This window comes from Argiope bruennichi, chromosome 4, assembly GCF_947563725.1.
Source record: "Argiope bruennichi chromosome 4, qqArgBrue1.1, whole genome shotgun sequence".
NCBI classification, from domain to species: domain Eukaryota; kingdom Metazoa; phylum Arthropoda; class Arachnida; order Araneae; family Araneidae; genus Argiope; species Argiope bruennichi.
Window position 1 is genome coordinate 127,365,556 of NC_079154.1, and position 13,849 is coordinate 127,379,404.

Genomic DNA, 13,849 nt, shown 5'->3' on the forward strand with positions numbered 1-13,849 from the left:
GTCCACCAGATATTTTCTAGGTCGTGAGTGGGTTTTTTGAGATGAAAAGATGTGGTGAGAGGGCAGCTAGTGGCATAATGAAGGGGATCGCCTACTTCGCCGTAGCCACATTGATCCGACTCTTTAATATTGAATCTCTTGAAATATGAAGGGTAAAGGCCATGGCCAGTTTCAAAGATAATGTCAAGCCTGTTAAATGATAATGGGTTAAAGGGCATTTTTGAGATGATTTGACAGATGTTTCTGTCAGTTGAACCATTGTCCCATTCTTCTTGCCATCACTGTAGGCTCAATTTATTTAGAATACTTTTCAGATGGCTTTTAGGAGCTGGGTATTGAACGGGCTTACCTGCAGAAATGGCCTGTTTGGCTAGGAAATCTGCAACCTCGTTTCCGCTATGGTCCACATGTGCTTTAACCCATCCTAACTTAATAGAAGGTTGGGGGAGCAGAATGGCTTGAATTTCCTGAACAATTGGGCTTGAGGTGGAAAATCAGCTGATCGCTTTTAAATTGGACTCACTATGCTCCATATTTTTAATTATGATCGAATTTGCTAGCCTATTTACATGCTTCCTTAATGGCCAGTAGCTCTGCCTGAAAGACAGAATTCTTTTCGTTCAGTCTGCCGAGCCACTGATGAGTGATTTGTTCGTTTTGGAAGACGCAGAAGGCAAAGCCGATTTTTCCATCGATTTTGTACCCATCTTTAAAAATATCCGTCTTGTTTGTAGGTTGGAATTCTTGTTGAGGAAGTCTAAGGGGAAGATTTTTGCATGAAAACATTTCATCTCAAAGTTCTCAGGATGGAATAAAATTTATGGCATACATCCTGAGCCAGAATTTCGGCTTAAACATACAGCCATTCCCGTTGTGCCAATTATTAAATTTTTAGATATTCTATTTGATTCTAAACTAACATTCTCCCTTTTTATTTCCCAATTAAAGAAAAAATATTTTCATTTAAAAAGCTTTAACAAATAGAACATGGGTGATATTATTGTTCTATTTTTTTAAAAAATTTTACAGATGTGTGATTTTATCTAACTTGAACTTTTCAGCATGATTTATGGTTGGCATCAAAATCTGTCGTTTAACAACTGGACACTGACCATCAACAGGACATCCTCACTCATCACGGACTTTAAAAGCTTCTCCAGTTCATATATGTAATTACTAAAGAACTATGTTACCGTTACGAAGAGAGCGATTTTGAAATAAATATTATTTTAAAATAAATCAAAATCAATTCCTTCATTCGTATTATAGAATCGTGAATCCCATTTAGGATCAATTTTATGAGATAAAGGTTTCATTTGTCCCATGTTTTGGCTTAAGAATGCTGCCTCTTTTAAAGAACTGTAACCTGAACCTTTAACAAACTTTCAAAATCAACTACTCACTATCTGTTTACATCCAACTGTCTGCCATCACAGACAATATTTTGAAATAAACTCTAGAACTTTTATTAACGGTTTCAATTCGATTATCATGTTGGCTCAGTTATTGGCTCACTATTGTTTTCTCTTTCATTTCTAGGAAACAATGCAAAAATTACTAGGCTTTTTACATCGGAAATTTTTCTAAATTATACAATTTTAAAAGCAATAAATCTTTTATCATATAAGAAGCAAATAATCTATACGGATTCCAAAAATTGGATTGAAGCCATTTTAAATACATCCATTGTGCTAAGAACCACATTTTGGTTTTCTGCATGGTAAAATTATATTTTAAATTATTAGATCGTAATTTTTACTTTTTATTCTGTTGGATTTCAGGGCATGTTTTTATCCCTGGAAATAACTAAGCCGATGCTGTAACAGTAGCAGTTAGCTCTAACATTGAAACGTTTTCCTTTTCATGATATATGCGATGTTCTAAATCAAAACTAATTTTTAATATAAAAACGCTCATAGTATTCACAATTAAATAATAAATTGACCTTTATTAAATACCTTAAATAACAATTAAGAATAAAATATTTCCGAAATGTTTATCTCATTTTTAGAGAAGAGCTGGTTGAACCCTACGTTTTCTCATTTGTTCGTGATATTAGTTGCACGCATAGTATCTGATTTCTTATTGCAGTCGGTCACTTTATTTTACTTCTTTTATTGATTTACTGCTCATTTATTTCAATATTGTCTTAAAATCTATGCTTTAAATTAATTTGGGATTGGTGCAACTCTGCTAATATTGGTTCTTGTGCCATACAAAGACATTCATTCATCAATTCAATTAATTTCTCTCTCGTAAATTCATTCATTTATCACTTTTATCAAAAAATTATCATTCGAACCATACATGCAAAATATAATTTAACACACTTTGATAGTATTGAAATATTTATGAAAATCAACAACAGTCTTACTTTCGACAGTCTTTCTCACAGACCTAAACGCCAGATTATACTTCTGGAGTTTCTCGGTACAGTTTCTTAGTAATAAAAATAAGAATGCATTTTGGGTGTTTTTTCTTTGATTGAGTGTGTCAATAATTTGATATATATATATATATATATATATATATAAGTAACCGATCTAAAGTAAGAAATATTTTGAAAATAAAACAAAAATGAAAACGAAACAAAATAGTTTCGGAATCCTAACCAAAAATTATTTCTTATTCAAACTAAAACCAAAAAAGGAACAGGAAAAACTTCATAGTATTTAGAGAGCGCAAATGCAGCTACTTCTAAAACACAGATGAGTTGATACAAAAGTATTTAAATCAAGTTAATAGGAAAATCAAATAAACCAAATAAAAAAAGAATCCGGCCTGAAGACTTTTTCAAGGGTCACCCTCAGGCAGGGATTCAAAAAAGGGATTTTTTTCTGTGAGGGAATGCAGATAAGAAAATCTAATAATGATTCCTCGTCACCCGAAAATACCCTGAAATTAGGCCTAAGAGATATACCATTTTAACAGAAAGAACAATTCAAAAAACAAATTAGAAGAAAATAACCACTAAAAAGTAAAAATACAATAACAAAATAACAATAAAAACTAAAAATACTTAAACCATTAAGGAAAAACAAAAAGGAAAAGCACATACCAGCAGCAGCAAGGAAATTTTAAGCTATCGATTGAGATTCCCGCTTTTTAAAAAACACATAGCTAACGTATTAAAGGTAAATAATAATTGCAATCTCCCAGCGCCATCTATTGAGTGATCTAATATGTAAGGAAAGTTCTATTTAATAAACGGGTGGAGGTATATTGATGACCTACTTTTGATAAACTTCGACAATACTAATATTGTTACTAATTGCTATACAAAACATTTAATTCTAACAGAAACAAATAAAAATCAACTTGACGCTACCTTTCTAGATTTAAAAATCGAAATTGCTAATGATAAAACAGTAGTTGGTATCTTCGAAAAAAGGGATGAATTCAACTTTAAAATTACAAAACTATGTAACTATCATTCCAATCTAAACTCTAAAATTTTCAAAAATCTAATTTTCTCACAAGTTAACAGGATCAAAAGGGTTTGCAATAACAAAAATTCCTATATTGAAGCGTCAAATAACCTCATTAAACATTTAATTAAAAATGAATTTCCTAAGAATTACTGTAATGTCAACTTTTTAATTAAACAAGGTATGGTTTGGGATTAATCCTTTAACTAAAATAAAAATAGAACTTTCCTTGCATATTAGATCACTCAATAGATGGCGCTGGGAGATTGCAATTATTATTTACCTTTAATACGTTAGCTTTGTGTTTTTAAAAAGCGGGAATCACAATCGATAGCTTAAAATTTCCTTGCTGCTGCTAGTATGTGCTTTCCTTTTTGTTTCCTTTAATGGTTTAAGTATTTTTATTGTTTATTGTTATTGTATTTTTACTTTTTAGTGGTTATTTTCTTCTAATTTGTTTTTTGTATTGTCCTTTCTGTTAAAATGGTATATCTCTTAGGCCTAATTTCAGGGGATTTTCGGGTCACGAGGAATCATTATTAGACTTTCTTGTCTGCATTCCCTCACAGAGAAAATCCCTTTTTTTGAATCCCTGCCTGAGGGTGACCCTTGAAAAAGTCTTCAGGCCGGATTCTTTTTTTATTTGGTTTATTTGATTTTCCTATTAACTTGATTTTAATACTTTTGTATATATATATATTGGACATTTTCTTTATTTCTTTACTTCAACAGCTGCATTTTTAAATCATCTTGTTAATAGACACACGAAAAAACAAGTCGACAGGCCCTCAATTCGTTCACGGATTTGGCCCATACTTTGTTACAACGGCTTGATTTTACTATTATTTTGGTAATGAAGCCAAACATCATGCATCTAGCTTCTAATGGTTTGAGAAATTAATTTATATGCTCTGGAGCGGGCAATAAATAGGATTTCGGTTGTTGTATTTTGTATAAAATTTGATAGTAATCAACAGTTTAATGTAAAGACAATGTTCGCAATTTATTCTAAAATACATTTTTAGCGAATGCATCATTCATAATTTAGGTTTTCAAAAGTGACGCGAACCTTATTCTAGTATAATATATAAGAACAAAATATCAATAGTAAATATTTGCTATCACTTCATTTTTAACAATTTCCTTTTAGCAGATTTCAATCGAAAGTTGTATGTACAGAACGCCCTAGATCTTGAATTTGTTTTAATTGGGAAATACAAATACATGTACATAATATAAACTGTAAAAAAACAATATCTCATCATATGAGGGTAGAAATATTAAATGAAGAGGCGTTAAAGCACACAAATGGGTGAAAACTGCATGCTTGAAAACACTGCATTGTCACAAGAGATACACGAAGTGGATGTACAAAGATTGTTTGCGAATACGAACTTGATCAATTATTTAATGGATTTTCCCCCCATCAAGTCTTTTGTATGTCGAGCTCTCACCAAAAGATGGAGTATCGGACGATCCATCACCTTCAGTGAATTCAATTCAGATACAGAGAAATATATCGATTTATGTTGATATCGATTAATGTCTAATATGGAGAAGCAGGTTCTTTCTCTGAGCGTGAACAAAACTTGTGAATGTATTATTATGATTAATCGTAAAGGTCACAGTAAATTTTCAATCTAATTTATTAGTGAATGCATCATAAACCAGTTTTTTCTTTTTTTATTCTTATTGAATATGCGGAGAAGTAAAAGAAATACTTATTTTCAAAACTAGCTACACTCGGTAATCAACTCACTTGTCAGGAATATTGGATGTATTTATTATAATTGTCTATGTTGTCCATTCGTTTTAATGTCAGCCGAAGACAGCATTTGGAATTTCAGATTGTGATAGACATTTAAATAGAATTTTTTTATAAGTCTCCTCCTTTTTCTGGTCCATGCATATCTGCACAACGGCTTAGTTACCAACAGTTATAACGCTTCTGAGAATCGCTCACACTAGATTCAAGCATAAGCATTTGTTACTAAATCATCAATTGCCTGTGTCCACGTCGGTTGCGGTAGCCTAATGATAAGGTCTTGGCTTCGAAGTTTGAAGAGGGGGTGCCAGCTCAGGTGTCACCCTCGTCTTCTGACCGCATTCAAAATTACTGGATAAGTCCCAAAACACCAATAACCTTGCTTTAAAATAACTAAACGTTAATATAACTAAACTAACCATGCGTCCGCATAGTGACTGTGGACATATTGACAACAGTTTATTATATCCTTATTGTATGTCCATATTTTAATTCTCAGCGCTTGTTTTTCTTCAAAATAACTATAGCGACTTTGCCATTATTGCTTGGCACCCTTATTGAGAACCTATTTTTGTCTTTTTAAAATTTGTAAGATTTTATTCCTTAATTTAGACTCACCGTCTTAATTTTGTTATGATTTTTGTAATTTATCATCGTTTTACCAACGGCTACTTTTATACAACTTTTTGGTTTTGCGCCATTAGCAGAAACTTCTTTTTTTTTTAAATCTTGAATTAGAAATAAATTTATTTGGTGCAGTATAACCTTCATATTAATTCGCCATAAACCTCGACCAAATCAAACGAAACCTACTTGTGAAAAGTTGAGCTTTCATGTAAAAACTTATATAAAGCATAATTCAACTAATACATAAATCAGTTTTGGCCCATGTTCTTTACCTTACCATTGTGAAAATGATGAAACACATCTTATATTCGCAACTAACATCTTTAATATCCTAATTTTTGGTCCTTTTATAACAAGAGCTAAAAAAGCCAACCTCGAATCACCTCAGGTAGTTCTGTAATATCATACTAAAGGACATAGTGTTATGTAATACTATTCACCTTTGGTGACCAGCTGGCTTTCTGGGGATATTTTTTACATTCCATCCCAGTTAAATAGCTAAGACGTGACATTATGCCCATTGTTCCAACAAATTGCAAGACATTAAACCACTATTATTTTAATTGTCTTACGTATATTCTGTTTATTGAGTAAATGAACTTTCCTTAAGGAGATGAGGCTCATAACGTCATAACACTATTAGAAAACAACTGTCTGTTCATGTTTTGCGATATAGGAAATTCACTTTTTATTTGTCTTTCAAATAACACAGATATTAAAAAGAATTCTTATTTTTCATAGCTTTCAACAATGGAAGAAAATCCCACGATTAAATAAATATTGGAAGAAGTATTGAAAGTACTTTGAATTTCAGATCAACAATGACAACTATTGTTAAAAATTTGACAAAAAATATTTTTAACAAAATTTTCAAAAAAACAAAAAAATTTAATAATCAGGAAAAATTTGTACGATTTTTAAATTCATATCATTAAAGAGATACCGTTTTAAGATTTTGAAACAGTGCAAAAATTACTTTTTTGTAATAAAATTACCGGAAATAATATATAATAATATATTCGGGGAAACGACGAAATTTTTATATTTGTAGGTAGTTAAAATTCTAATTAAAAGTTTTAAAAAATCGCTTCGAGATGCACATTCCCACCCTTCAAAGTATGTATGGGCCAAATGTGGTAACTGTAGCTCAAAAGGTTTGTGGGTGGAGCGCCAACACATACACACAAACAGAGACACACACACAAACTATTAGTGCATGTGTTTACGCTATTTTAATCTTCTATACCACTATATTGTTCATTCAACTTTTCAAAAACTGTATCCCCCCCTCCCCCCCACAAAAATAGAGAAAAAATTTCCAAGTTATTTTCACTCTTGGAGCAAATCCATCTTGATATAAATGGTGAAACCATCTTGAGATCTAGCGGAATCACAATTAATGTTTTTTCTTCCAGGAGAGAGATTGAGTAAATGAACTTTCCTTATGCAGATGTTTTTTCTTCCAGGAGAGAGATTGAGTAAATGAACTTTCCTTATGGAGATGTTTTTTCTTCCAGGAGAGAGATTGAGTAAATGAACTTTTCTTATGGAGATGAGTCTTCCAGGAGTGAGATTGAGTAGATGAACTTTCCTTATGGAGATGTTTTTTCTTCCAGGAGAGAGATTGAGTAAATGAACTTTCCTTATGGAGATGAGTCTTCCAATAGAGAGATTGAGTAAATGAACTTTCCTTATGGAGATGTTTTTTCTTCCAGGAGAGAGATTGAGTAAATGAACTTTCCTTATGGAGATGTTTTTTCTTCCAGGAGAGAGATTGAGTAAATGAACTTTCCTTATGGAGATGTTTTTTCTTCCAGGAGAGAGATTGAGTAAATGAACTTTCCTTATGGAGATGTTTTTTCTTCCAGGAGAGAGATTGAGTAAATGAACTTTCCTTATGGAGATGTTTTTTCTTCCAGGAGAGAGATTAAGTAAATGAACTTTCCTTATGGAGATGAGTCTTCCAATAGAGAGATTGAGTAAATGAACTTTCCTTATGGAGATGAGTCTTCCAATAGAGAGATTGAGTAAATGAACTTTCCTTATGGAGATGAGGCTCATGACGTCATACCACTATTAAAAAACAACTGTCTGCTCATGTTTTGCGATACAGCAAATTCTTCAAATTTTTCTTCCAGGAGAGTCTCAATTTCATTAGATAATTTTACCATCAGTTGAGAGTTTAACCTTTAATGTTTAAATTGCTCCACATTGTTTCTTGTTTTTACAAAAATATCGGTGTTGCGGCATAATCAGTATCTGCGCGCGCCATGATCATTGTTAACTTTATTACTAAATATGTTCAATTAACAGTTTTTGCTCAATTTTTTTTTGATATTATAATTTTTAAATTGTGATGCACTTTGGTTCGATTAATAGTTGAAAAACGGAAAACCGAGGAGGTAATCTTGGAATTGAGAAAGCAACCTTATTGTTGTTTCTTATGGAACTTGCCATGGACAAGCCCGCTGTTGCGAAGACTGCGAATTTAAGCCGGTGGGGGAGCGTCTCTTTTTTTTCAGTAGCGCCATCTAGGGCCAAGAGAATGACTTAGCTAGAAGCACGTTATAACCCTTTTTACAGAGTGGACTTCACGCTCCACATTCACAGATCGTAATTTAGTCCTGCATCAGAGAACGATCACCCCTGATCCAGTACCCCCAGTGGTATTACTCTGGACATGGAAGACTTTGTGACCACGACAGATTTACACGTGCGTCAGCCACCAAGCACGCGGGAAATCTTCGGCCGGTGGGGTTCGAACTCGTAACCTAAGGGACGCGAATCCAGTGCTCTACCAGGCTATCCCAGCCTGAAAGCAATTTTGACACCATACATTAACTTTTCATTTCTGCTTTCTCACCTTTCACACCCTCTTCTCCTTCCCACTTTTCATTTAACTTGATAATATTTTTGGGCTGACATATTTTCTGTATATTGTGTGATAAATAATATTTTTTTTCAAAGCCCTTTACAGGGTAAACCGTTACGTCTAGAAATCTACCTAATTTCATTTTAATTACTTTTCACGAAGTAAGTGGCCATAAATAAAAGTTTTTTTCAAAATTTAAGAAAAATCTTTTATTATTTTAAAATTAATAGAAATTTTAAAATTTTTACTCAAGCGCATCAAAGTGCATTAATCTCAGAAACCACTTTTACATCATTCTAAAATTCAAAATATTAGCCTTTTAGTAGTACTAATTTGATCTCAATTTATTCTATTATATTAATAAATTTTTCCCAATTTTTCAACGCAATTTGAAACAACGCTTTTTATAGTTTTAATGAAATTCAGACAAACTGTATTGTTTCATCAAATTTTTCAATCCCATCCTTTTGCCAATAATAAAGCTATGATAAAAAATTATTTTTTTTTCGGAAATTAAGTTGTTTTTAAGCAGGCATTATTTCTTTCTGCAAAAACCCTTATAGACGGAAGGCAATGGCTGATGCAATCTAGCCAGATGAAGACAAGACATTCAAATCGTCTAAAATATTGCTTTGTTACACACTACACATTCTCTATTGAATTCATTATCACGCAATGATGTTTCTACAAATGTTTCGTCTCTTTTTATTTTTATATATGGCACCGTGTCACGAAACTTATCTTAGCGAGGGTCATATGTACCAAAAAAGTTTTCTTTTATAACTTCTGGCGATTGATATTATGTACTGAAAAAGCACACCACAGACATTATATAAACAAGCGTAAAAGAGGAAAAAATAGTAATGTTTTTCATACATAAAAGATATTTTAAACCCGTTGTTTTTGCGTCATTGGTGCCACCTATGTTGCTTGTAACGCATTGATTGCAATTAAGTACAAAATTATTCACGAGTTGCTCGTTAGTTCTAGTGTTTCTGCAAGTTTTTCTTAGCTAAGACAAATAGCAACGGCAGAGTATTTTGAAAGATGATATCGAATTTGGTATCGTCACGAAATCCTCGTACCAGATGAAGCTTATTAAATAACAAGCAACAAAACCTCAGCTTGTAGTTGGCAGCTTTTCAAATCCGCCGTCAAAGAGTTAGCGGATCGTCCCATTAGCGTCAAAGTGCCTTAAAAATGACTGATAGTGGTTTCAAAAATATTCTATTTAATACACAGATGAGATCGATTAGAGATTTCATATAGCAACTTGGGTTGAACATCACAAGGGGAAAATACCGGAAGACGTCAAAAAATGGCTGGTCTTGCCAAAATCACTTTTCGGTTATCAAGAAAAAAATATGATCCTTCCTGGGATAATTAAGAAATAACAGATGGGCATATTTGAGTAATGACGGAACTTTGTTCAAAAGCGCAGTTTTGTGTTCAGTTTCTAATTTTAGAATCGTGTGAATGATATTTAACAAAAGTATTCAAAAATATATTTTAATAGCTTTAATAGCTATTTATTTTTGAAATAAAACATTTGTTGGATGTATTTGTAATTTTAATTTTAATTACAATTGTATTTATCTTTTTAGTTCTGTTCTCGTGTGTTTTTGTTTTCTCTGTGTTGTCTCTGTGTTTTTTTATTATTATCATTTAAATATATGACATTGTATCTGGCAACCAATTTAATGTTCAATTTATATTATGATCTTGGCAACGGCTGTTATATGGTTTTATTGGATTGAGCCGCACTCTGCTGCAGGCGTTCTGTAACACTTTATTCTAAATGTGAAATTAAAAGTGTTTGTACCTTTAGAATCTTTTTAATTTGATCTGTAACGATCAACATTAAAAGCTTTTTTTAGAGTATTAAAAGTAATAATTGTTTTAAATATAAAAAACAATAATGATGTCAAAAAATCGTAAAATGGTGAGACGTAAAAAATTATATAAAAATTGAACTTCAGTCAATATTTTATGACAGAAAATTCCTATAAATGCTTTAAAAATTCAAATATATCATAAATGTGATTAAAATTCAAATTTTCTGAGAGTCTTTTTATCAGCACCTCGTGTATCCAGGATTTTTTTTTAAAGTTTTAATTTTAAAAAAAATAATAACTTTTCTATTCTTTATTGCAATAATAAAAACACCTTAATATTTTTTTCAATCTTGATATTTTTGCGTTTTAATCTTTAGATATTTTACAGTTCATCTTTATAAATAATATGCAATATTCAAATGAGTTTACTCTCAATTATCACATGAGTCGATCATATGAAATCAGAATAAATTATAATTCAATCTCTTATCTTGGAAAAAAACTCTAAAAATAATCAAATAATGTATTGTTTCGAGAATATAAGCATGACGCAAAATTTTAGAATTCAAGATCAAGATATAAATTAAAATCTATTAGAAAATGAAACATGAAACAAGATAAGTAAAAATAATATTAATAATATTTTTAGCTAGTATTTTGTAAAAGTATTTCTTTAAAATCTACATAATAGATAAATTAACCAAAGAATTATCAACCTAGGCATCTTGAATGACTAAGTACGTGAAAAAGATATCTCAAAATTAGTAGGAGCTAGAAGCATGAAATTTAGTAAATTATTTCACACTTAGATTTTTATATCGATGCCAATAGAATGTAGATAAATAGCATGAAATAATTGTACAAAATGAATTAGCTTCTTAAAATATATATAAAATTCAAATTCTTTAATCTAAATTAAAGTTATGCTTGAATAAGATTGTTAAAATATAATAACAGAAGTGACATAATCTTTCTTACCTGATGGTTGACTTTCTTAAACTTAGCAAAATCAACTTCTGGAGTAGAGTCCTAAAATAATGGAAGAAAGTATCAGAATTAAGAATTTTGCTTATACAGGTTTATTTCATTTCGCTACAAAATACAATGTTAAAAATAAACCCAATCTTTACTAAGAAACGATATCAATATGTATCCTCAGGATTTTGAGAATAATAAAAAATGTAATGCATAACAATATGAAAACGAAATTATTGTGTCAATAATTTATTACTATTTGAATAACTGCCAGCGCTGGACCAGTTTGAATATCCCGGTCTCTTTCAACATTGTTGGCTTGCATGAGGTGGACGTCGGAGTGTAACTTCTGATTAAATATAAAATTTTTCATGGATCTAAACAGTTGAAAATTAGAAGTTGCCAAGTCCGGTTTGCAGGATGAAAGCCACAAAACGTCCCACCAAATACTTGTAATTTAGATCGAATGTGTTTCGAACCCCACCGGCCGAAGACTCTCCGCGTGTGTGGTGGCTGATACATGTATAAATCTGTCGTGATCACAAAGTCCTCCATGTAGAGAGTAATACCACTGGGGGTACTGTATCAGGGGTGATTGTTCTCTGATTCAGATTAAATTACGATCTGTGGTTGAGTGAATGAAATGCGTGAATGAAGTCCGCCTCGTAAAAAGGGTTGTGATGTGTATGTAACTAAGTCGTTCTCTTGGTCCTAGATGGTGCTACTGAAAAAGAGACATATCCTTGGCTTAATCCACAAATGACTTCTTAAAGTCAGTGGGCTTGTCTAAGACAAGTGCCATTAGAAACAAAAACAACAACAGATCGAATGTGTGAAAACCGCAATGATTTAGTTGGGAAGATCTGGAGCACCCATCACATCTTGAAATATAATGCTTTTTTTAAAAGACTAACACGTTATATGAATATTTTGAAGCTAATTTCATCAATTCGTCTTCATTTTTTAATACATTTATACACTTTCATTCTCTCGATTTCATGTTTCATGTTTATTAGACGAAATTTCCAAATTCACTCTTTGGGTCTCATCTTAATGTTCTAGAAATCTGAAATTTTTCCCGTTAGCAGTCTAGTATTAAAATATGTTCAAAATTACCATTTAATGGATTATTTTGATAAAATATGATCCATCGTTTGATGCATCCTTGTACAATTTATGATAAAACGATTTCAAGATTACATAATATTTATTATAATATGAATTATAAATTAAGAACTAAAACTAGCGAGAGTGGTATGCCGCATAATCCCTAATAAAGATGTTGCCCCTTCCCCCATTCTTCAATAAAAAAAATTATACATTTGGAGTATTTGTGAATGCTCGGACACACCTTTTATTTTCAGAATCCAACATATCAGGTTTTGGTGTTTACAATGCAGCGTTTGTGTATGTATTGACGAGGAACAGAGTATAAATTTTGAAGGATATCTTTTTGTAGACTGATTTGGCAAAAAGTTTGACACAGAATTACAATATTAGTAACAAGATCATCTATATATATATATATATAGAGAGAGAGAGAGAGACTGCTTCATTGAACTGAATGTTTTTATGATTGCACTTAATTTAACATTTCGATAATTAAAGGAACTACGCAAAATTATTAGAATATCTCGGGTATAGACTTTCCGTGTCACTAAAAACTCCATCCAGTCAGAGGAGAGAATATCTAAAAGAAGTCAAGAAGTTAGAAATAAGCGTTAAAGACAGTTTAATCGAGCGCAACAAAAACCTTAAACGTCACTAGATGTACAATCAATCACTAGGCTTGCCAATGAAAGCTGATTTTCATATCTTCCAAACCTATTATATCCCCAAAATAATGTTTGCGTTATTTTAAAATTAAAAAATTATCTCTTTAATGATATTAGTTTTATTTCTGTACAATTTTTTTAAAATTTTAATATATATATATTTTAAATTTATTTTGGTTTTAGTCTGAAACAATGTTATATGACATACAAATTCATCAGTTACAATACTCAATTGTTTTATTTTGCATGTGCTAAAATCAAGATTAAAAAATTGCCTTATTTGGTAATAACTTTCTAAGTAGGATTTCACTTCTATTTCGTAATATATGCATTTTTTTTTAAATTCCCGTCCCGGTAATTTATAACTGACTGATTCACTTACATTCATGTCTTTCCATCATTTCAAATAAAATGTTTTTTTTTTTTTTTTTTTTTTTTGAAAAAAATGCATTCCATATTATTCATTTCGACAATCTAAAATATTATAACTTTAAAGGAGCAATTTTTGTATTTATATATAAATTTATTTCGTGTATTTCGGAAACGGCTCTACTGATTTGGATCAAATTTTT

General features: G+C 31.3%; 1 protein-coding gene across 1 annotated transcript in view; it reads right to left on the reverse strand.

Annotated features, from left to right (window-relative positions):
* Positions 1 to 13,849, reverse strand: part of LOC129966838 (uncharacterized) — an 80,523-nt gene that overhangs the window by 42,295 nt on the left and 24,379 nt on the right. Inside the window, exon 3 of the mRNA XM_056081426.1 lies at positions 11,506 to 11,556. Coding sequence (XP_055937401.1) covers positions 11,506 to 11,556 — 51 coding nt within the window. The remainder of the gene's footprint in view (positions 1 to 11,505; positions 11,557 to 13,849) is intronic.